Source organism: Squalius cephalus (genome assembly GCF_949319135.1).
Source record: "Squalius cephalus genome assembly, chromosome: 16".
In the NCBI taxonomy this organism is placed as follows: domain Eukaryota; kingdom Metazoa; phylum Chordata; class Actinopteri; order Cypriniformes; family Leuciscidae; genus Squalius; species Squalius cephalus.
The window spans coordinates 35,000,857-35,024,617 of NC_137137.1; the positions used below are offsets into that span (position 1 = coordinate 35,000,857).

At 38.8% G+C, this 23,761-nt stretch overlaps 2 protein-coding genes across 4 annotated transcripts in view; one reads left to right on the plus strand and one right to left on the minus strand.

Annotated features, from left to right (window-relative positions):
• brpf1 (bromodomain and PHD finger containing, 1) overlaps positions 1-468 on the minus strand; it is a 51,942-nt gene extending 51,474 nt beyond the window's left edge. The window contains exon 1 of the mRNA XM_079896305.1: positions 274-468. The gene's annotated coding sequence lies outside the window, so the exon portion shown is untranslated. The remainder of the gene's footprint in view (positions 1-273) is intronic.
• A 3,989-nt stretch (positions 469-4,457) lies between these two features.
• The window catches only part of fgd (faciogenital dysplasia), a 68,538-nt gene continuing 49,234 nt past the window's right edge, over positions 4,458-23,761 (plus strand). The window contains exon 1 of one of the 3 annotated variants that reach the window (XM_079896307.1): positions 4,458-4,652. In XM_079896307.1, coding sequence (XP_079752433.1) covers positions 4,631-4,652 — 22 coding nt within the window. In that variant the 5' untranslated portion in view covers positions 4,458-4,630. The remainder of the gene's footprint in view (positions 4,653-23,761) is intronic. The other 2 variants (XM_079896308.1, XM_079896306.1) reach the window with 2 other exon arrangements.

Below are 23,761 nucleotides of genomic sequence, written 5' to 3' on the forward strand. Positions count from 1 at the left end.
AAATTCAAACATTAAGCTTTATGAGGGGAAAAAACTAGCATCATACTGTGGTACTAAATGATTACCATAGTCATATACAATGTATTTACATGATTCTCTAAAAAAACTTCAAAAAAATTTACCATGGTAACGTTACAGGTTCAAACACATGGTATCTCCATGGTAGTGTTTCTTAGTGGCTGACTGTATGCAAACCCGCCTTTACTTTGCAAATGTGTCAAGTATAAAAACATTAGCACGTGAAATATGAGTTAATATGATAATTTTACTCACAATCAGATCTCTAACAGGTGAAAGTGTTTTGTCGTAAACACTTAATACTCCAGAGTCCACGGCGGATTTCACGCTCCCTCCGAGAATGAGGATTGACACTGAGATGAGTTTAATTCACAACAGAAGAGTTTGAGCAGAATTACTAGACCCTTTATGAATTCTGATCATCACACACACTGAATAACACCAGGAACTGAGGCTAACGAACAAAGGGGCTACCGCGCGATCCGCATCTGCACATTCACCAATCCTCCACACGGGAACCGGAGTTTTTAAAAGTATGTTGGCGACAGTATTTCTAATTCGTAACATACAGTCAGTCAACACAGATATTTGATTAAATCCAACCAGAACTATCCACATGTCCTTGATTATTTTTATGCTTCTCTCTATACTGACGAATCAGCCGTCGGCTGTCACGCGGTTACGTTTCTGCGTCTGTACATTTAGTATGCGAGTAGAAAAACAAATAACGCTGCAAGTAATGTTGGATTAGTGTTATTTTAGCTGTAATATTTAGATTGTTTACATACAATAAGGCATATTGGCTCTAATGTATGGGCATTACAGTGGTGCGAATATGAGTGGATTGGGTGTGTGTACGCCGTGAACGCTTTGCATCAGATATTTGAATGTGTCGCATGAGCGCAGTGGCCGGTTCTGGCCTGCAGAGGGCGCTAGTTTACCTATATCAATCACTTCGAATTAAAAAATAAACATGTTTACCCATGTTTTCTTAAAGGGATAGTTCCCCCCCAAAAATGAAAATGCTGCCCATATTCTACAGATTTGGAATAAACTTGAGGGTAAGGGTTAATTTTTGGGTGAACTTTCCCTTTAAAAAGTCGACACAAGAACAAATGTAGGGTGGGGCTTGGTAACTGATTGGATGGTTGTGGTTTGCTATTGGTTGATCTCATGTGAGTGACAGGTGGCCCCGCCTCGAACCAGTAAACACATCATCAGAGAAGAGGGAGGGGAAGTTATTTTGATTCAAGATTTCATTTAAAGGCTTTCAAAATGCACTTTTCATTTTCACATGTTCTCATTTATTTTGAACGCATTTGACAATCAAAGATCTAAGTGGTCTTGTATTTCAGTAAAAACACAAATGACTTTGGCTCCAAATGTGAGACAAGTATGAATGCCAAAAATCATGCTTTGTAAATCATAATTATGACATTAGTCGAAATTATGATATAAAAATGTGAAACTATTAGTCAAGCTAAGACACGTCATTTATATAGCGCTTTTTACAATGCAAATTGTTTCAAAGCAGCTTCACGGTGATAATAGGAAAATAATGCAGCAAAGATTGTTTTGGCTTTACAGCAGCTCTAGAAGAAAATCATTACCTAGCTTAAGTAAGATTATGACTGATTCATTTCCGTTGTAAAAAAAGCATTAGTTATTAACTTAGGGGCCACTCACACAACATCGGTTTCAACTGAAAACAGAAAACTTTTAATACGTTCTGGCTGTTCATTTACACGACAACTGCGTTTTGGTGGCCTGAGAACACAAACTTTGAAGTAGGTTTCAAAGTGCAAGTTTTTGAAAATGAGATTTGAAAGCGATACCGCTATCATCTCCGTGTAAACTTCAAAAACGTGCATCAGTGAAAACGGTGACGGCATGCACATGTGTGTTACGTGTTTAGTTTATAGGCATGCGCGTTTGAATGCGTGGGCGCATAGTCTTTCTTTTACAAATTGACATCGTCAAATTACTTGTCTGGCATGAATTATATAGTGTTTTTAGCCGTTTCCGTGGATCCATGTGAACGGGAATCATTTTGATAATGTTTGAAAAACGTTTGTCTTTAAAACTTTGGTTGTGTTAATGAGGCCTTTACAGGGGAGAGTCTAGTTGAAACGGTCTCTGCTGACACTTCAGGGATGCGTTGTGCTCGTGTCTAGGCGCAGGTCCACCATCTGATCTGGATACGGCCTGGATCCGGCTGACTACATCATGCGTTGTGATTGTGTCTAGGCACTGGTCCTCCATCTGATCTGGATACGGCCTGGATCCGGCTCACTACATCATGCGTTGTGGTCGTGTCTAGTCACTGGTGCACCATCTGATCTGGATCCTGCCCGGATCCGGCTGACTTCATCATGCATTGTGGTTGTGTCTAGGCACTGGTCCACCATCTGGTCTGGATCCGGCCTGGATCCGGCTCACTACATCATGTGTTGTGGTCGTGTCTAGGCACTGGTCCACCATCTGGTCTGGATCCGGCCCGGATCCGGCTGACTACATCATGCGTTGTGGTCGTGTCTAGGCACTGGTCCACCATCTGGTCTGGATCCGGCCCGGATCCGGCTGACTACATCATGCGTTGTGGTCGTGTCTAGGCACTGGTCCACCATCTGGTCTGGATCCGGCCTGGATCCGGCTGACTACATCATGCGTTGTGGTCGTGTCTAGGCACTGGTCCACCATCTGGTCTGGATCCGGCCTGGATCCGGCTGACTAGATCATGCGTTGTGGTCGTGTCTAGGCGCAGGTCCACCATCTGGTCTGGATCCGGCCTGGATCCGGCTGACTACATCATGCGTTGTGGTCGTGTCTAGGCGCAGGTCCACCATCTGGTCTGGATCCGGCCTGGATCCGGCTGACTACATCATGCGTTGTGGTCGTGTCTAGGCGCAGGTCCACCATCTGGTCTGGATCCGGCCTGGATCCGGCTGACTACATCATGCGTTGTGGTCGTGTCTAGGCGCAGGTCCACCATCTGGTCTGGATCCGGCCTGGATCCGGCTGACTACATCATGCGTTGTGGTCGTGTCTAGGCGCAGGTCCACCATCTGATCTGGATACTGATATTGAGATTGATAATGTGTTATGTGTATGCCAGGTTAAAGAGATGTGTTTCTAGTCTAGCTTTGAACTGACAGAGTGTGTCTGCTTCCCGGACAACATTAGGAAGACTAATTCCAGAGTTTAGGTGCTAAATAGGAGAAGGATCTACCGCCAGCAGTCGATTTTGATATTCTAGGTATTATCTACTGGCCAGATTTTTGAGATTACAATAGACGTGAAGGACTATAATGGGTTAAGAGCTTGCTCACGCACTTTCAGAATTAAGTGGAAGGAAATTACTAGTCATCCAATTATTTTGTGAATTGGTAAGTTTCCTCGAGGCGCAAAGAAGTATATTTCTGAGTATCATTAGCGTAACAGTGAAAGCAAAATTTCTGACACTGCAAGAAAATGATTGCAGGTTATCTTTGGTCACAAGACTGTCTTTAAACCTCTCTCACTGTACGACGTAGGACCACCGTTTAGGAGCCACGACCACAGAAAACACCACGACTGGGCCACCAATAACAGCAGTATTGGATCTGACAGCAGCTACTAAACAAATTTCATAATGCTTTGTCTGTAAATGATTTTATATGGATAATAATGTTCTCACGTGCAATGGGCGTTGATACTGTTTCCTTTGCAATGACATTAGCCAATCATAACAGTGGCTGTTCACTGATAAACTAAGCAGCCGCACCTTGAAAACAGATCATTTCAGACAGTAAATAATTGCTGAATTGTTGAAAATAATATTTTTTCCACATATATAGGCTAGGCCTATATAGTATATTTGTTTTTTAGTGAAATTTTGTACAAAAAAACGTTATTAGCATTATAAGAGAACCTCAAGGAACACTTTAAAAAAAATACTCTATCTATATTTCATGACCCCTTTAAGTTAAACAACTATTTTAAAAAACAGGCAATGCTGAAATATAGCTTCAGGTTTGATCTTCTCAGGGAAGAGATTATAGGCCTAAAATTTATAACAATGACTTTTATGTCAGAATTAAGATTTACAAGCATGTTTTTTTTTCTTATGTGGCAAAAATGGGCTTCCATAGAGAAGAAAAGAAACACAAAGACTCTCTTTCCATCCAGTTTGTCATATGATGCTGGTACATGAGACTCTTGTCCTGAGGGAGAATATATGAACAGTATACACAAACAAACCCATGATGACTCGGTCATTGTTTAGACTTCACTACTTCTGGTCGTCTCGATAATGCTTTTTTAAAAGTATCGATTCATATTTTTATTTTTTTTAAATATAAATAATGTTCCCAATAATGTTCCACCCTCAAAATGTACACAGTTCCACTGAATCGTCTAAAAGAATCGACTCAAATGAACGATTGGTTTGCTGATCGGACAGCAGTAATAGAGTCAGTTCAGTCAGTTGTCGGTGGAGATTGAGAAATGCTGCTGGTTCCAGAAACCCGTTCGAGAGACGGAGAACGCAAAGATGGATCGACACATCAGGACAAATGAAGGGGAAAACGGCTCATATCACTTCAACATATAAAGTCGGAGAAAGTTGCAGACGATGCGAGGAATCAGCGCGAGCGGTCAGTGTCTCTCTTTCTCTCATTCACACTGAGTGAAGATAATGGTGTCAGTGCGAGTTGAATCTGGTTTATTGCTCTCGCTCTTCAAATTTGTGAGGTTTCTGATAAATTTCCTTAGGATAAACAAAAACAAACACAAATGAACATGCAGTGAGCTGAAGTTAATGTGGACAGAAGCTCATGAGTTACTGAGATCTGATTCTGAATGAATGCATGCATACAGTATAGCCTTTCTTTGCTCTCAGTTTAACATCATTGTTGTCCAGGAATGCTTGAGAGATAAAGGAGATCTGGTTTGAGATGTTTGCTCTTTTTTTTTTTACTGCGCATGTGTTTGTTTTTTTTACACACATCAAGGAGAGGGAAAAAAGTAAAGAAAAACAAAAGTAAATAAAATAATATTATATTCACTGACCAGCTCTACTCTATCATGACTTCATCTTCATCATAATTTCTCTCTCTCTCTCTCTCTCTCTCTCTCTCTCTCTCTCTGGTGCATGCTGGGAGTGTGTGAGGATCTTGAGTGTTTGTTGGGAGCGAGTGCGGTTTCTTTTTCGTGCTTTATTTTTTCTTTTTCTTTTTGCTTATAAATGTTTTTCCCCTCGGTAGTTCTTTTCTAGGTTTAGGCAGAGGACAGAGAAGAAAACGGCGCGGTTTTTAAACCGCGTGCGTTAGACAGACGCTGGTATGGAGTCTGTTCCTGGGTCAGCTCTGTCCCTACGGCATGGTTGCAGGTGTGTGCCAGAGCCTGGTGTAACAGTGGAAGATCTGCTCGTAGTTATCGGGGAGCAGATCGGTTTTGATAATATAGTGTCGGCATCACGAATGAATAAAGCGATTGTGGTATTTTTGAAATCTGAACCGCTGGTAAATCAGTTGACTGTGAGCGGGTTATGGGTTAAAGAAACGTTTGTTGCTGTTAGCCCATTATCTGCACCAGCAACAAAAATCACTATATCAAATGCGCCTCCGTTTGTGTCGAATGACGCGATTACGAAAGAGTTGCAGAGGTTCGGTAAGATTGCGAGCCCTGTAAAAATGATTCCCCTTGGGTGTAAAAACGCGGCACTCAAACATGTACTTTCCTTTAGACGTCAGATCTATATGTTTCTTACTTCACCTACGCGTACTCTTGAAGTTTCCTTCCGTGTGAATCACGGAGAAAACTCGTTTATGATATATGCGAGCACTGAAAGTTTGAAGTGTTTCGAGTGCGGTGATTTGGGCCATAAACGTTTCGCGTGTCCACATCGAGATGAGCAAAGGCCGTCCACATCTAGAGCTGATACTGGAGTTACTGTTGATCATCATGATGCTGTAGCAGAGCAGAGGAGTGTGGAACAAGATGAAGGAGTGACAGAGGAGGTGAAAAGACAAGAGGAGGTGAGTGTCAATGCTGAAGCTGCGAATGATACTGATGCTATTGTACAGTTTGGCTCGCAGGATGCTGCTGTTGCTGATATTATTGAGATGAATGATGGAAGGAAAGGAGTTTTGGAGGAGATAGTTGATGATGGAGCTCAGGCTGGAGGCTCAGAGGAGAACATTGCTGATGAAGTAGATGAGTGTTCACAGTTTACTGATGATGGCATGAGAGAGGGTGAGCAGTGGCTTGGTGGAGAGGCTGATAGCGATCTATACACTGTTGAAGAGATTAATGCTTTCTTAGATGAGACAAAAGGAAAATCTGGGGTTGAAGTTGATGACTATTTCCCTGATGTTGAAAAGTTTGTAAAATCTGTGATGAAGGTAAGAAAAACGAGTAGTTATCAAGAAATCTCACAACAAAAGAGGTTCCGTCTTAAAAAGCATTTAACTACTATAAGAAAAATAGGAAGAGAAAGATTAACGAGGGGAACAACAAAACTTTTATGATGGCTTTTAATTTTGCTTCTCTTTTCTGTCTTTTTCTCCTCCTCTCTTTCATGGAATTTTTACGGGTGGGGTCCCTTAATATCAATGGGATGAGAGATGGGAGGAAGAATGTGATATTATCAGAAATTATTAAATTGAAGGATTTAAGTGTTACTTTCCTACAAGAGACCCATAGTAATTATAGCAATGAAGTTGATTGGGGATTATGGTGGAAAGGAGACTATGTTTTGAGTCACGGGACTAATTTAAGTGCCGGTGTAGCTGTCCTTTTCTCCCCTTCTGTAAAAGCAAAAATTATATCAAAAAATGAAGTGGAGCCAGGAAGGTGTTTAATAGTAAAGGCTGAAATTTGCAATTTTATCTTTTTGTTTGTGAATATCTATGCTCCTAATGTTGGAGCGGAACGTTTAAATTTTTTCACCAGATTAGAGAATATAATAAAGGAAGAAAAAGATGATGTTTTTATTGTTGTGGGAGGAGATTGGAACTGTACAATTGATTTCACACTAGATAGAAATGGGGAGGAGCCTCATGCCATGTCAGCTACCGTTTTAGCTGGTGTTGTAAAAAAGCTACGTTTATCAGATGTGTGGAGAGAACATAATCCCCTTACAAAGCAATATACATGGGTGAAAGTTTGTAATGAAAACATTTCTGCTGCTCGTTTGGATCGTTTTTATTTGTCACACAATATGAGAAACAGAGTTGTCAAAGTAGATATTATTCCTAATGCTATTTCTGATCATAAATTCATTACTGTTGCAGTTGCTTTGGCAATAAATACACATAAAAGTTGTTATTGGCACTTTAATATAAAACTTTTGGAAGATAAGAATTTTTGTGGAATTTTTAAATTGTTTTGGGAGACCTGGAAAACAGAAAAGAGTCTTTTTGAAAGTATTACACAGTGGTGGGAAGTTGGGAAAGTGCACATAAGAGACTTTTGCCAAAAATATGCATCTCATTCCTCTTTTCAATTAAGAAAAACTTTGGAGTGGCTGGAAAGAGAGATTTGTGATATTGAAAAAAAAATGACTAATAATGAGGCTGATAATCTAAAAGATCTATGGACTGAGAGAAAGAATCAACTAAGCTCAATTTTAAATGAAAGAGTTAAAGGAGCTCTCATAAGAAGCCGTTTTCAGACTGTAAAAGACATGGATGCTCCTACTACCTACTTCTTTAATCTGGAGCGTAAAAAGGGCCAACAAAAGCAGATGTACTCGTTGAAGGATGACAACGGACATGTCACCTCAGATCCGATGGAGATGCGTAGACTTGCTGTGGCTTTTTATTCAAGTTTGTACTCTGCTGAGAGCTCAGATGAACAATGTAGGAATGAGCTGCTTAAGGATCTTCCTGTTCTAACTGAAGAACATAAGACTTCTTTAGAGACTGAGCTTACTTTTGATGAAGTCACTGCGGCCGTAAAGGGTCTCTCTTCAGGTCGTACTCCAGGACTCGATGGACTTCCGGGTGAATTCTATAAGGTTTTTTGGGACACTATTGGTGAGGACTATTTTAAAATACTTCAAAAATGCTTTCTTGATGGAATTCTTCCAACAAGTTGTCAACGTGCTGTTTTATCGTTGCTCCCAAAAAAGGGTGATTTGACACTTTTAAAGAACTGGAGGCCAGTAGCGATTTTATGCACTGAATATAAGATACTTTCTAAATGTTTGGCCAATAGACTGAATTTGGTGTTACAAGAAATAGTTCATAAGGATCAATCTTATTGTATAAAGAATAGATCCATTACAGATAATCTTCATCTAATAAGGGATGTTTTTGATTTTACTCATTGTAATGATGTTAATTTGGGTTTGTTATCTTTAGACCAAGAAAAGGCTTTCGACAGGGTTGACCATGTTTTTCTTTTTGACACTTTGAAGGCTTTTGGTTTTGGGGATAATTTCATTTCAAAAATTAAACTCTTATATACTGATGCAAAATGTATGATAAAAATGGCTGGTGGGTTGAGTATCCCGATAAGTGTAAAAAGAGGTATTAGACAGGGCTGTCCTCTCTCAGGTCAACTGTACAGTATTGTAATTGAACCTTTTCTGTGTAAGTTAAGGAAAGAGTTAATGGGTCTAAAGTTTAACACTATATCTTCTAACATTAAACTTTCTGCATACGCTGATGATGTCACAGTTATAATACGAGAGCAAAATGACATACAGATGCTTAAGGGGGCCTTAGAGTGTTATGGCAAAGCCTCCTCAGCAGTTGTTAATTGGGGTAAATGTGAGGCTTTGTGGTGTGGAAAAGTTTTTAAAGGTCCAGTGCTTCCCGGTGGCTTACAGTGGGGAAGGGCAGGTTTCAAATACTTAGGGGTATTTATAGGGACAGAAGAGTACAAAAAGCAAAATTGGGAGGGGCTTGTGGAGAAAGTGTGTGCTCGGTTGTCTAAGTGGAAATGGTTGCTACCCCAGCTATCCTACAGGGGGAGGGTACTGGTTTGTAACAATTTGGTTGCATCTTCGCTATGGCACAAAATGGCAATACTTGAGCCTCCGGAAGAGCTGGTTAGAGAAATCCAGAAGCAACTGGTGGAGTTTTTCTGGACGGGACATCATTGGTTGAAGGCGGCGGTTCTTTATCTGCCTACACATGAAGGAGGCCAGGGGCTGATCGATGTCACGTCAAGAGTAAAGGCCTTCAGAATCCAGACGGCACAGAGACTGCTGTATGGAGAAGAGGTGAGCTGGGCTGGAGTTGCCTGTGCCCTCCTGAGGAGAGCAGGAAATATGGGTCTAGACCGTCATCTTTTCCTTATGGAAATTAATAAACTGGACCTTTCTGGACTGAGCTCTTTTTATAGATCGATTTTAAGATCTTGGACACTTTTTAAGTTTTCACGGAGTGGAGTTGGGACACAGGCATTATGGCTGAAAGAGGAACCGCTACTTTTTAATCCTGAATTGGATTTGGATATTTCTAAATCAGACACCCTCAGAAAAGCCATGTGGAAAGCAAAGATTGTAAAGATTGGACATTTAATGGAAACAAAAGAATGGATAACTGCTGAAAGTTTGGCTTTTAAATTGGGACTAAGATCAATCAGATTGGCACAGAATGTGTTGAATCAGATTTTGGAGTCTCTGCCACAGGACTATAGAGTGGCACTAGAAACTTTTGAAGAGGAGGTGGACAAGTGCGTTTTTCCAGAGCTGAGTGTCTCTGCTGAGACTGGGACATGGCAAGAAAAGGAGGGTTGCTTGCTATCTTTCAAGACGCCACAGCTGTTTTCATTTCAAGAGGCTGGAAAGAAAGAATTGTATACTCTGTGTGTTAAAATATGTCACCTTAAAACACTAGAGAGTGTCAAAGAGTCTAAATGGCAGGAGATGTTTGGACTGGGCGCTTCCCCTAAAGGTAGCTGGCGGTCCGTGTACAAACCACCACTCGAGAAGAGATCTGGAGATCTTCAGTGGAGAATTGTACACGGGATTATAGCTACGGACAGATACAGAGCACACTTTGATCCACAGGCAGGGATGGGTTGTCCTTTATGTGGAGAGCAGGAAACCGTTTTTCATTTGTTTTTAGAATGTGAAAGGCTTCAACCACTTTTTTATAGATTGGAAGAGTGGTGTAATACTTTGGGGGAAGTATTTACACCGATTTTTTTCATTTATGGACCAAAATATAGACGGGAAAAAAGAGAAGTTCTTGTTTTAATTAATTTCTTATTTGGGCAGTCAAAATTGGCCATATGGTTGTCACGGAAGAAGCTGTTGAGTGGTGATGTATCAACTGATGTGGTGTCTATTCTTAAAGGTTTACTAAAATCTCGCATTAAAATTGAATTTACATTCTATAAATTGGTCAAAGATATGGAAATGTTTAAATATAAATGGGGAATAAATCAAGTCTTTTGCAATGTTGATGATGATGGATGTTTGGAAATGTATATTTGAGGGTATGTGTATAAAAAAAAAAAAAAAAAAAAAAAAAAAAAAAAAAAAAAACATTCTCCTGGAGATATTGTTAAATTGAAAAGTTAATGTTCTTTTTAATTTTTTGTAAATAAATAGACCTTTAAAAGTCTCTCTCTCTCTCTCTCTCTCTCTCTCTCTCTCTCTCATCCCTCCGTTCTGTTCCTCTTTCATGCTCGTCATCTTTTTCCCTTATGTCCGTTTCATAAACTTTCTATGGGGAATTTGTGTAAAATAGTTATGGGGAGAACAGTAAGCAAAAACAACAACAACAGATAGATAGATAGATAGACATCCATCCATCCATCCATCCATCCACCCTATTGTTGAGAAGGCTTTATTATGAATGTGTGTGTGTGTGTGTGTGTGTGTGTTCAGCCACTAGAGTGCATCATCTGTCAGTCCAGTATCTGAACAATATAGCCTACAGTTTAATGAAGATTTGATCACAACAATACAACAACAATAGAATAGATAGATAGAAAAAAGATTTGATCACGAGTGTGTGTGTGTGTGTGTCTCACGAGAATTGCTTTTGCTAGACTTTTTAAGGTTTGTTCAAATCTTTAACACAAAAACTTCTGTGAATGATGATTTACTTTTAGCTTCTGACCAAGGCTGTTTCTCAATACTAGTTTTACTTGATCTTAGTGCTGCGTTCGATACTATAGATCATACAATACTCTTAGATCGACTACAGAATTATACTGGTGTTCAAGGACAAGCATTAAGCTGGTTCAGATCATACTTATCAGACCGCTACCATTTTGTTTATTTAAATGGAGAAAAATCGATCATAACTCCAGTAAACTATGGAGTGCCGCAGGGATCTGTGTTAGGCCCTCTATTATTCTCAATATATATGCTGCCACTTGGAAATATTATAAGGAAACATGGAATTAGTTTCCATTGTTATGCTGATGACACTCAAATATATATTTCATCACGGCCAGATGAAAATGCTAAATTATCCAAAGTGACAGAGTGTGTTAAAGATATAAAAGATTGGATGACGCGTAATTTTCTTTTATTAAATCCAGACAAGACAGAGGTACTACTTATCGGTTCAAAAAACCGCCCACATAACCTCTTACAATACAATTTTAACATAGTAGGATGTCCTGTTACTTTATCCTCTACAGTAAAAGACCTGGGTGTTATACTAGACTGCAACCTGTCTTTTGAAAATCATATTTCATATGTTACAAAAACAGCCTTTTTCCACCTTAGAAACATTGCTAAGCTACGTAACATGCTATCAGTTTCTGATGCAGAAAAGCTAGTTCATGCATTCATGACCTCGAGACTAGATTACTGTAATGCTTTATTAGCCGGTTGTCCTGCGTCCTCAATAAACAAGCTACAGTTAGTCCAAAATGCCGCCGCTAGAGTTCTTACTAGATCAAGAAAATATGATCATATAACACCGATTTTATCATCACTACATTGGTTACCTATAAAGTCCTGTATTAATTACAAGGTATTGCTACTGACTTATAAAGCCCTAAACGGCTTAGCTCCAGTCTATTTAACCGATCTTCTATCGCCCTATAATCCATCGCGCTCTTTAAGATCACTAAATTCGAGGCTTTTGGTCATACCTAGGATATCCAGATCCACCAAAGGAGGGAGATCATTTTCACATTTAGCTCCAAAACTCTGGAATAGTCTTCCTGATACTGTTCGTTGCTCAGACTCGCTCTCCCAGTTTAAAACTAGATTAAAGACGCATCTCTTCAGCCAGGCATTCATATAATACTTTTAATCTTACAGTTAAATCCAACCTCTAGTTCATAAACGCCAGAGGAGAACTGGCCCCCGACTGAGCCTGGGTTCTCCCAAGGTTTTTTTTTTCTCCATTAGGTCCTGATGGAGTTTTTCGGTTCCTTGCCACTGTTGCCTTTGGCTTGCTCAGTTGGGGATATTTTGGGGATATTTAATTTATTTTTATCAATTAATGAATTCCACTAGAAACAAACCTTGTTGTATTATTTTAATTTAATACTGTGAAGCTGCTCTGATACAATCTGTATTGTGAAAAGCGCTATACAAATATACTTGACTTGACTTGAATGATCCGATTCACTAAAACGAACGTTAAGTCAGTTGTTGGAAGAACATGATAAAGTTAACGGTGTGTGTGTGTGTGTGAGCAGCACGACTCCAGCGGCTCTGATGAAGCACATGTGAAGCTGTCATGTGTGTTCTCGCAGGAGTTCAGATGTTGTTCAGGTCTGCAGATGTGTGTGTGTGTGTGTGTGTGTGTGTGTGTGTGTGTGTTTGCCATATAAGGAGAAACTGAGTGTGAAATGTGCAGATGTGATGCTGCTGTGACTGAGACACGAGTGTGTTTTATGGCCTGTCGGGTTGTCATGACTACAGACCTGCACTTTATCCACATGCATCATGAAGCTAAACATGATCAATCAGGCTGTGTGTGTGTGTGAGAGAGAGAGAGCAACACTTGAAATATTTTGCCCTAACTTCATAAAATTAAACGATAAAACACAACTTCAACATTTATTAGCTGAAAAAAGAGATTGTATCCTACTAGCAGCAAGATATACTGATGCCTGTCACTAAAAGAGGGTCTTGACTAATCAGTGATCCACTGGTGCACACACACACACACACACACACACACACACACACACTCTCTCTCTCTCTCTCTCTCTCTCTCTCTCTCTCTCTCTCTCTCTCTCTCTCTCTCTCTCTCTCTCTCTCTCTCACACAAAAAGACACATTAATTCACACAAACTCTTGTACACACACACCACTGAAGCACTTTTTTTTCCCACACAGCAAATTTTTATTTATGTTCATATAAATGATTTGGGAATTTGTCATGCCAATAAAACTCATTTGAAATTGAGAGATTGTGTGTGTGTGTGTGTGTGAGAGAGAGAGAGAATTTGAATTTGAGAGAGAGAGAGAGAGAGAGAGAGAGTGAGTGAGTGAGTGAGTGAGTGAGTGAGTGAGTGAGTGAGTGAGTGAGTGAGTGAGTGAGACTGTGTGCGTGTGAGAGAGAGAGAGAATGTGTGTATGTCTGTGTGTGTAAGAGAGAGAGAGAGAGAGTGTGTGTGTGTGTGTGTGTGTGAGAGAGAGAGAGAGAGAGAGAGAGAGTGTGTGTGTGTGTGTGTGTGTGTGAGAGAGAGAGAGAGAGAGTGAGTGTGTCTGTGAGTGTGTGTGCGTGTGAGAGAGAATGTGTATGTCAGTGTGTGTAAGAGTGTGTGTGTGTGTTAGGGGTGTGCCATATCATACCGTCCACGATAATACCGGTATAAATTTTTACATGATAAAAAAGTGACATATCGCGATATCACTGATATAGCGATGCAATGACGTATGGCGCATTACGTTCCTTAGCACGCACAATAACAACACCTGTCTGAGCGCGAGAGCAGCAAGTCAGCCTCCAATGACGATTTAGTACCTAAAAAGGAGCTACTTCAATAGTATTTTAATAATTCCCGCAGGTCTACCACTTATAATGCGGGAAATTCCCCCGCAAATATTGATTTTACTAACCGCGTGAGTTTTCAGCGGTGCCGCGTCTTCTCTCTCTCTCGCTTTCAAAATGGGTTGCACAAGTCAAGCGTCGATACCACACTCTTGTGTTTAGCAGTCAGGACATGACGAAATTGTCTTTTGTCACTTGCATCGTAACTAAAGTTTATCATTTTCACTTCTTTTTAAGTCTCATCAGTTTAAACATTTGCGATTTTAAACTATTCAGTACTCTCGCGCGCTCTCTGAGAGATGTTTACTCTGCGTGCATACAGTAAAGCCGCCTCACAAACAGCTCGCGAGTAACAAAAGTTCTATTTCGCGGATTATATTGCTTTAACGGGGGAAAAAACACGCAAAATTGTGTAAAAATTCCGGTCATGGTTAGTATATTCGTAAACAGTCGGTTATGTCTGAAATAACCATAAAACGTGCGTGACAGTGTGACAGACAGTATAACAGTAATGGATCCGGGCACTAGCTCTAAAAGTGACAGCAGCCATGTGTCTGTCATTAATGTTGTCGTCAAAACAACAAAAGATAGCTTTCATTGTAAGGAATCAGAATCAATAGCCTTTAATTTAATTTAGTCAGGACTAGTGTTATTTTACATTTGATTACCTTATTCAGTTTATGTAGTATTTCTGAATAGTGTTAGACCTACCCAAAAACGTTTCTCTTTATTTGTATCTTTATTATTTTGTATATATGTTTTGCTACTTTTTTCAATTTAATTCAAAGATTGAAATCAAGCTTCCTTGTGTTGTGTAAACTCTGAAATACAAAATTACCCAATTGTAAAAACACAATGAGTGTGCAAACATCTAGGTGAGATAAATGTAATAAAAAAAATTGTCTAAATTTTTTTTTATATCGTCATAAATATCATTATCGCAAATATTCTTGAAATATCGTGATATAATTTTGAGGCTATATCGCCCACCCCTAGTGTGTGTGTAAGAGTGTGTGTGTGTGTGTGTGTTTGTGTGTATATTTTTATATTGTTTTTTTTACAATACAGATAGTTTCACAGCAGCTTTATTATTATAGCGCAGTAATTGTGTCATCATGGCCTCATGTTTGTCCAGATCGGCGTCGGTGAAGGAACACGTTTATCAAACCCCCGATTCCTGTTTCTCTGAGAGATGATGATGGTGTGATGATAATCCTCCCAGTAATCCCAGTGATCGTGGAGAATCACTGCCATCTGGCTCACGGCGGGACACACACATCGCTCATACTGTTACTGTACAGGACATTCTGCCATTACACACACACACACACACGCATGAGGAAAACACTAATGCAACATGCAAACACTCTTCTCAGAGGAATACTCCACCATACACACTTCTGACGAACTGATGGTGTCTCTGTGGTTGTAGTGCTGGTTGGATGCAAGTATTTCCAGTAGTGCCGTCAACAGGGCTGAAGAAAATACAGTACTTTTGATTTTTGATTTTTTAAAACTCATATTTAATTCTAAAGACATTATTTCAGTGAGAGGTGAATACTAGTAAACTCTATATTTTTAAATCAACAAAGCTCAAGGAATAAAATGTGGTTTATTGTTGTTTATTGCAAAGAACAAACTTGGCTGTTAACAAAGTGCATTATGTACTTGAAAAGATTTAATACTCTCTCTTTTATTTCAACCTGTCATATTTATTGATATTAGTCAGTTGTTAAACCGAAAGCTGTCTGGTGTAAAGTGGCGGTGTGTGTTGTGCTTCATAGATTGATTGACAAATGGACCTTTTTTGCCTGAGAACTTTTGCTGGAATATTGTTCATGTGCCGCACATTTAGGACACTTTTCTGTCTCGTCATCAGACACACTCCTCAATAAGCCGACAGGGCGCAGGTTTATCAGTTTATTCTGAAGCCGCTCGTGACTTTAGTCTGATAAAGGAAAATGGGTTTACGTGAACATTGCCTTAAGCTTAATCAAGTTAAGATCGAGCTATGAACAACATTTGATAGATAGATAGATATTTATAGATTAAATTATATATATATATTAGGGCTGTCAAACGATTAATCGCGATTAATCGCAAAATAAAAGTTTGTTTTTACATAATATATGTGTGTGTACGGAGTATAATTATTTTCTATATATAAATACACACACATGCATTTAAGAAAAATGTGTTATTTATATATAAAATATTTATATATAATATAAATTATATATAATATACATATACACCGTATATACATGCAAATATTTCTTAAATATATACATGCATGTGTGTGTATTTATATATAGAAAATAATAAAAGAAGTAGTAGAGACTGTAGTAGTAGTTGTGGTTGTTGAAGTAGTTGTAGTAGTAGACGTTATACACTCAAAAAAATGCTGGGTTGTTTCTGTAAACAAATTGTTGGGTTGATTGTGCTGGGTCAAAAAGTTGGGCTGTTTGGGGTACTGTAAACACATAATTGGGTTGATCATGCTGGGTCAAATGAGTTGTAAGGGGGTCATTCACAAATAAACCGCTGGTTGGGTTATTTTGACCCAGCAACTGGTTACTTTTTTCATTCTTTGCGGAACTTTCTGGATTCTTCACTTCTGACTCGAGGAGCACGCCACTCGGAGCAGGCAGCTGTTTTATGGTAAGTTAAAATGAATGTTTACCTATATTTTTAATAAGTTGTGGTGGTAGCAGCAAGCTAATTTCACTGTTCAACATACAGTCTTTGATATGGAAGTGTGAGGGGTAACTATTTATTTCTGTGAAACATTAAATAGCCACAGCTAGCCGGTTAGAATTTTTTTGACAAAATGCCATGTTAAATCCTTAGTTGAAATTAAACCAGCTATATCAGCAGCCTTTTTGAAATATGCAGTTTAAATTCTAAATTCATCATGTAATTATCGTAGGCCTATTCATTGTGGACGTTGCGTATTTAAAAGTGAGATAAGCTTTTGTATGAAATCCATACGCGCACTTTCCTCACAGGGCTCGCACGTAAAATCAGCGGGAAATGAGTCTCTAATGTAGGCTAGCTAGTGAGTTGTGAGTGAAAAGTCTGCTGGCGTAGTTTTAGAAATACTCGTCAGAAGAAGTGACTGAGGTAAGTTCCAGCACAGTCTGCGTGTGTTTTCTGTAATGTCTCGAACCATCGTTTCTGCCAAAAAAAAGGCTTTCAATAGCTTGATATAGCCTAGTTTTTATTATGTAGGATATGACTTGCAATCATATACAGCGACTGAGGAAAGGAGAAATAAACGGACAGGCGTCAGTTTTGAGAAGAAAAGTATACCCGTTTAGTTGAACGAATGATCGTCAATATTTAAAACTTAAAAAATGCAAACTTACTTGATAGCCTACCCGAAGTATTTTATTGTGTGTAACATCTAAACGAGGCGATCATCAGCGCCAGTTAGGAGATTAACGAGCAGCTTTGTGGGTTTGTGAGTTTTAATGTTAAAGACACTATCAACATTACAGTAATATTTTACTTTTAATAAAGTAGGCTAATGTTTTATTTGAATGCCTTAATGTTGATAATATTTGTCCAAATTACTCTTTTATTACTATTACTATAATTCAGTTTGCAAATACTGAATACACATTTTGTTTGTTTTTCACATTTGGTCATTTAATGTTTGCAATATTTTAATTGCATATTCAATAATAAATTGATACTTCCACAAAAAAAACTTAACTTGCATGTCAGTTTTATTGCAACACTCTAAGTGATTGTCTGGGAAGCAGACTCACTCTGTCAGTTTAAAACGCATCTCATTTACCTGGCATTCATATAGAACATTATACATTTCTATTATTCAAATCAGTTAAATGATTATTAGGCTGCATAGGTCAGCCGGAACCGGGGACACTTTCCTATAACACCTGATGTACTCATTATTTAATAAGAAGAATGGCATCTATGCTAATTTTTGTCTTTCTGTTCATTCTAAAGTTTACTGAAGTCAGCCGGATCCAGGCCATATCCAGATCAGAAGGTGGACCTGCGCCTGGACCCATCCATGACGCATCCCTGAAGGGCCAGCCTCATCAGCCCTGTGAAGGCCTCATCGACACGACTGATCCTCAACAAACTCGTCTCCATACCGGTGTGATGACTCCGACTTCCAACCAGATGGAACTGGATAAATATTCTGAATTTTCTTATTCAATCTGACCTCTGACCTGTAATGCTGCCTGAATCATAATCATACACTGTTCGCTCGATGGCCAGAGGAGAACTGAACGACTGAGCCTGGTTTCTCCCAAGGTTTTTTTCTCCATTCTGTCTCCTGATGGAGTTTTGGTTCCTTGCCACTGTTGCCTTGGCTTTTGGCTTGCTTAGTTGGGGACATTTAATATTCAACAATATTATTGATTTGCCTTAAGGTGGACAATGACGCAATTTTTCATCTAGAAACAAACTTTGTTGTATTATTTTCATGTTACAGTATTACTGTGAAGCTGCTTTGATACAATCTGTATTGTAAAAAGTGCTATATAATTAAAGATGACTCTACTTGACTTGTGAGGACCAACATGGTTGAATATTTACAAAATGAGATGACTGGTGAATTGCTGCACATTCTGTGCCTCAGGGATGAAATGAGGGGGACATGTCAGACCTTTGACATTGATTAACATTTGTATTCAATAACAAAAAGTATTAAAGAAATGTATAAAATTTAAAAAAAATTAAATGAGATTGAAATCACATATACTGTGGCCTCTCTGGTTTATTGTATTACAGAGATAATAATTATTTTACATTCGTAATATAACAAATATTTGTTACTAATTTTATTAAGGCAATGAGACAAGAAATAACCCAGCACATGAGTAAGACTTAACCCAGCAAGAGGGTTAATTTCACCCACTGGTTGAGTCAAATGAATGACCCAGAAATATGGGTTAAATGGTAAAACCCAGCACTTGGGTCAAACCAACCCAGCGCGTGTTCTGTCCAATAGTGACCCAGCGGTGTGGTTAAGGTTGGGTTATTTTTTAACCCAGCAGTTTTTAGAGTGTAGTAGTCACTCCTTACCACTGATTGATTTCTTTATATTTGTTTTATTTATATCTGTTATTTGTTTTCATATACTGACTTATACATGTTTATGTATGTATGTTTATTTGTATATATATATCTTCCTTCCTTTTTTTTTCTCTCTATCTCTTGTTCTTCAAAGTATGTACTGTGATACGTCCACCCAGTTACCTCTACATGCACACATGCACACACGCACACACACAAACGCACGCATCTGTCAGTTCCTGACTGTATTGGTTTTGCTTTGCTTGTTTGTTTGTTTGTTTATTTGTTTTCCCTGTTTGTGATCCCAATTTATGTACATCTTGCATATTCCAATAAAAAAAATATATATATATATATATATATATATAGAAAATAATTATACACAGTACACACACATCAGTGATGCGCGGGTCAATGTATAAACAACCCGCACCCGACCGACGGTTTCAACTAACCCGCCCGCAACTCGGACCGCAAAAAAAAAAAGTAGAAAATATTGTACCCGACCCGCTTCCTGACCCGCATTTTTGGACAGAGCGCAGAGCGGCATTTTTAAAAAGACGGAGCGTCGCCCTATTTCCCGCTCCAATTTCGCTCCGCGCACACCACGATTCTGAAGCATGCTCAGTCAAGCCTGACTCAGTCTACTGTTGATGACTGCAAGATGGATTCTATTTTCAGTCAAAACTCGGCTCAATAATGGAGTTCAAAAAGTAGGCTACTTCAAAAAGGAAAATAAGAAGTCACAGGTGTAGGCTACTATAATATAAAACTAACTATAATGTGGTAGAAGAAAACGCATGTGGAGACATCATTCCAGTCAGTAAAGATTCATTTTGGAATCTAAAAAGACACATCTCTCGTAAACATGCAGTGTGATGTGAACACGCTGGGAAGAAAGCAAAAGGTTAGCAAATTGAATACGGTAACCTGTAACAAAGTGTAAATTAAATATAGCGTAATATTCAAACAATTGATACAAGTCCATTTAAATTTTAATCCTGCGCGCTGCGCAAAAGTTCAGTTATAAGAATGTTGGCCTAATAGTTAGGCTAATTTAGCCTACTTTTAAAACGTTAATGTATATTTTTTCATATTTTTGTTTATATAAATTTTATTTATATTATTAGGCCCATTTATTCGTTTTATTTTACAGCAGTTTGTGTGTACAATGGATATACGCCCATTTAAATTTTAATCGTGCGCGTTGCGCAAAAGTTCACTTATCAAAATTCTGGCCTAATAGTAATTTTACTTTTAAAATTTTTATGTAGGCTATATTTTTGTTTATATAATTGTTATTTATATTATTAGGCCCATTTATTCGTTTAATTTTACAGGACTTTGTGTAAGTAGGCTATATTCCTTCTTACATAGCCTAGGTCTAATTTGTAATTTGAAATAAAACATTTCTATTTGAAAAATGTTTTTGTTGTTGCTCATTAGTTCTTTAGGAGGTAAGGCTGTGGTCTAAGCTAAAAGTGATATACATGTAGATTTTTTTTTTTCCTTTATTTGAGTGGAGCGCGGAGCAAACTGCGTTGAGCGCTGAGCGATGATGAGCGGAGATTCTCACCGCTCCACTCTGCTCATATGCTCTCTAGTACTATATAAATTACAAAGGTTTAATTGGCATCTTTATTTCAAACGACCCGACCGACCGCGACCCGAATATCATTAAAAATATTTTTGGATGACTCGTAACCGCGGGTAACCGCGGGTGACCGCAGGCACCCGCTCATTTCGGATCAACCCGCGCATCACTGACACACATATATTATGTAAAAACAAACTTTTATTTTGGATGCGATTAATCGCGATTAATCGTTTGACAGCCCTAATATATATATATATTAGTGGTGTAACGATACCCTCATGTCATGATCCGATACATATCACGATACTGAACTCACGATACGATATTATTGCGATACTCCAAGACACATGATAAAAGGTTTACAAAAAATGTACTGTTGATTAAAATGCTAAATTTGGTTTTACATTGTGTGTGTAAATGAATAGACTCGGACTTGGTGCTGAAACCCAAAGCACAGGACAATAGAGACACCAGAATAACAATATTCATGATTCTGAAGCTGAAAATACTGAATTATTTTAGACTCTGTCACTGACTAGATATATTTAAAATAATGTCGGCCACTTTTTACTGGTAACATCAGACATTTGGTGTTATCATGACCCACAAATATTCCCCCATTGCATTATTATACATGATATTCAACATTATAGTAGTTTAATGTAGTACTGACACTAAAACTCTGAAAAACTTTAATTTTTTTCTCACACAGTAATTTTTATTTTGGGTGAACTATACACAATATATATTGTGACTATCCACAAAAGAGATTGTTGCAGTTTTGTATTGTGATATATTGTGATACGATAGGCTATATTGTTACACCCCTAATATATAGAGATTATTAATCCATGATCTATCATATCTAGAACTCTGGAACATTTAGTCAAGTTAAAAAAAACTCTGTCTATTAATTATTAATTAAAAGGCTGCACATCTGAGTGAAATATTCATGGTGTTTTTGTCCCTCTCTGACGAGAATCTGCTTTTGGTTTCAGAAGTGTTTGTGTGTCTGTATGGGACGAAACATGGTATTAAGTGGGCAAAAGACTAGTTCATTATGTTTTGATGAAAGATTATAAAGACAAATATCTTATTTTTGGAATAGCATAAACTGATGCATAGGAACATTTATTCATAGTTAAAATGAATCATGAGTCATGCATAGGCCCTGTTCTGCTCTTTATCAAACTCTTGATGTTGTTTCAGGCTCTACTAGAACAGGTTTTCCTGCTTGAATGTTGATTATTTTCCTCATATTCTCCATTGTTGCGGCTCCTCTTTTCCCAGTCTGTCAGTAACGCTCTGTTTACTTCCTGTCTCTATGAAGCCCCTCCTCCTGAAAAGCACACTGTGCTCTGATTGGTCAGCTGGATCAGTGTGTTGTGATTGGTCGAGCGCTTCGAGTGTGTTTGGGAAATGTCCCGCCCCTTACCAAAACCGCCAGTTTAACACACTACTAATTAACTCAACCAGGCTCCGCCCCTATATTCTGCGTATTAATTATTATAATGAGGAATATTGTGGCGTGTTCGTTCCCGGAATAAACTCTAGACTACAATGGAGGCGTTTCAGGAGTTCAGAAACACTTAGGGCCCTATCTTGCACCCAGCGCAATTGACTTTGTACACCGACGCATGTATCATTCCTATTTTGCACCCGCGCAAAGCGCGTTTTTCCCTCCACAGAAGCACGTCGCTAAATTAGGGAATGAACTTGCGCTCCCTGGGCGGTTCAGCGCAAAAAAGGAGGCGTGTTCCGGCGCAAACGTTCCTTCATGCTATTTTGCAGGTTTAGAAAACAGTTGCGCCACTAACCAGGAAAAAATAGTTTAAGGTCAGTGGCGCGTTGCGCATGTTATTCATATGCTATTTTAAGGGCGCATGCTTGGCCATAATCAATGAAGCGTGTGCACAACGCGCATGCACTTTGATTCTCTCATCTACACAGAAGCAGCAGTTTTCATTTTTGCAAATCATACATTATTACGATAGATAGATAGATAGATAGATAGATAGATAGATAGACAGATAGATAGATAGACAATTTATTATAAAAGCATACATCTAGCTTACACATTTACCCAATTTATTATACGCCTGTTTAACCGAAGTTAATTTGGGTGGGTTTCTCCATCCCCAATCTCCCTGACGAGAGCGTTGCTCTCCTCGGCTGTGAACCGCTCCTGGCGCGTGCCTGGCAAATTCACCGTTATAATAGGAATCCGCTTTAGAACAAACGCGCCTGCTCTTAAAGGGAATGTGAGATGACGCTCTGATTGGTTTATTTCACGTTACGCCCAAACCACACCTATGAATAATGAAGCTGCTTCAGACCAACCCATTTTAGATTTGCGCCTGGCGCAAGAGTCATTTATCCCGCCGGGAAAATAGCAACAGCGCCAAGACCCGCCCACAAAGTTACTTGCGCTTTGCGCTTTGACACTTGCGTTTCAGATCGTTAAAATAGGGCCCTGACACTGATATAGAGAATATCATAACCTTGTTCTGACACGCACACTCCAGTCATTTCCAAACAACCGCTTCCTAAAAACAAATGTGCTACGGAAAAACTTTAGTCATGAATAAAGTCTGTGTGATGATGCTGTTTTAAATCTGTGCATGTTTGTGAAATAAAAATATGACGGTCTATACTATATGAGTATTTTACATCTGAGTATTTGTTTGAAGGCCATTTGTTTGACATCTGTCTCTCTAGAGCATCTTTTTGAAATATGTGTGTTTCCTCATATTTCCAATTTATGAGGAACAAATACAAAGAACCATTGCTGTGAGGAAGTACATGGTTTACCATCGTTTTAAATATGTGACTGATGACTTCATTATGCCAGTCTTCTTTACGGTCAAACCACGAATGATCTCACTGAAAGACACTGACTAGAATGTTTAATACGCTCAAAAAAGAGAATTTATGACATAATTTACTCGCCCTTCCTCTCTTATTAAAAATCTGCTTGTTTTGTTTTCACCCGGTTCCTAATTCCACTTTCTCGAACACCGCGCCACAAAACTACCATCCTGCCTCTCGTGTTTTCCCTGAGAGAGTCACTAGCCTGGTTTCCACTACAGATTTGCACAAAACCTTTGCAATATTTTCTAAATGTCGATAAAAAAACGATTGCGAAATAATGGCGTTTCCATTAACCCATGTTATTGTTTTT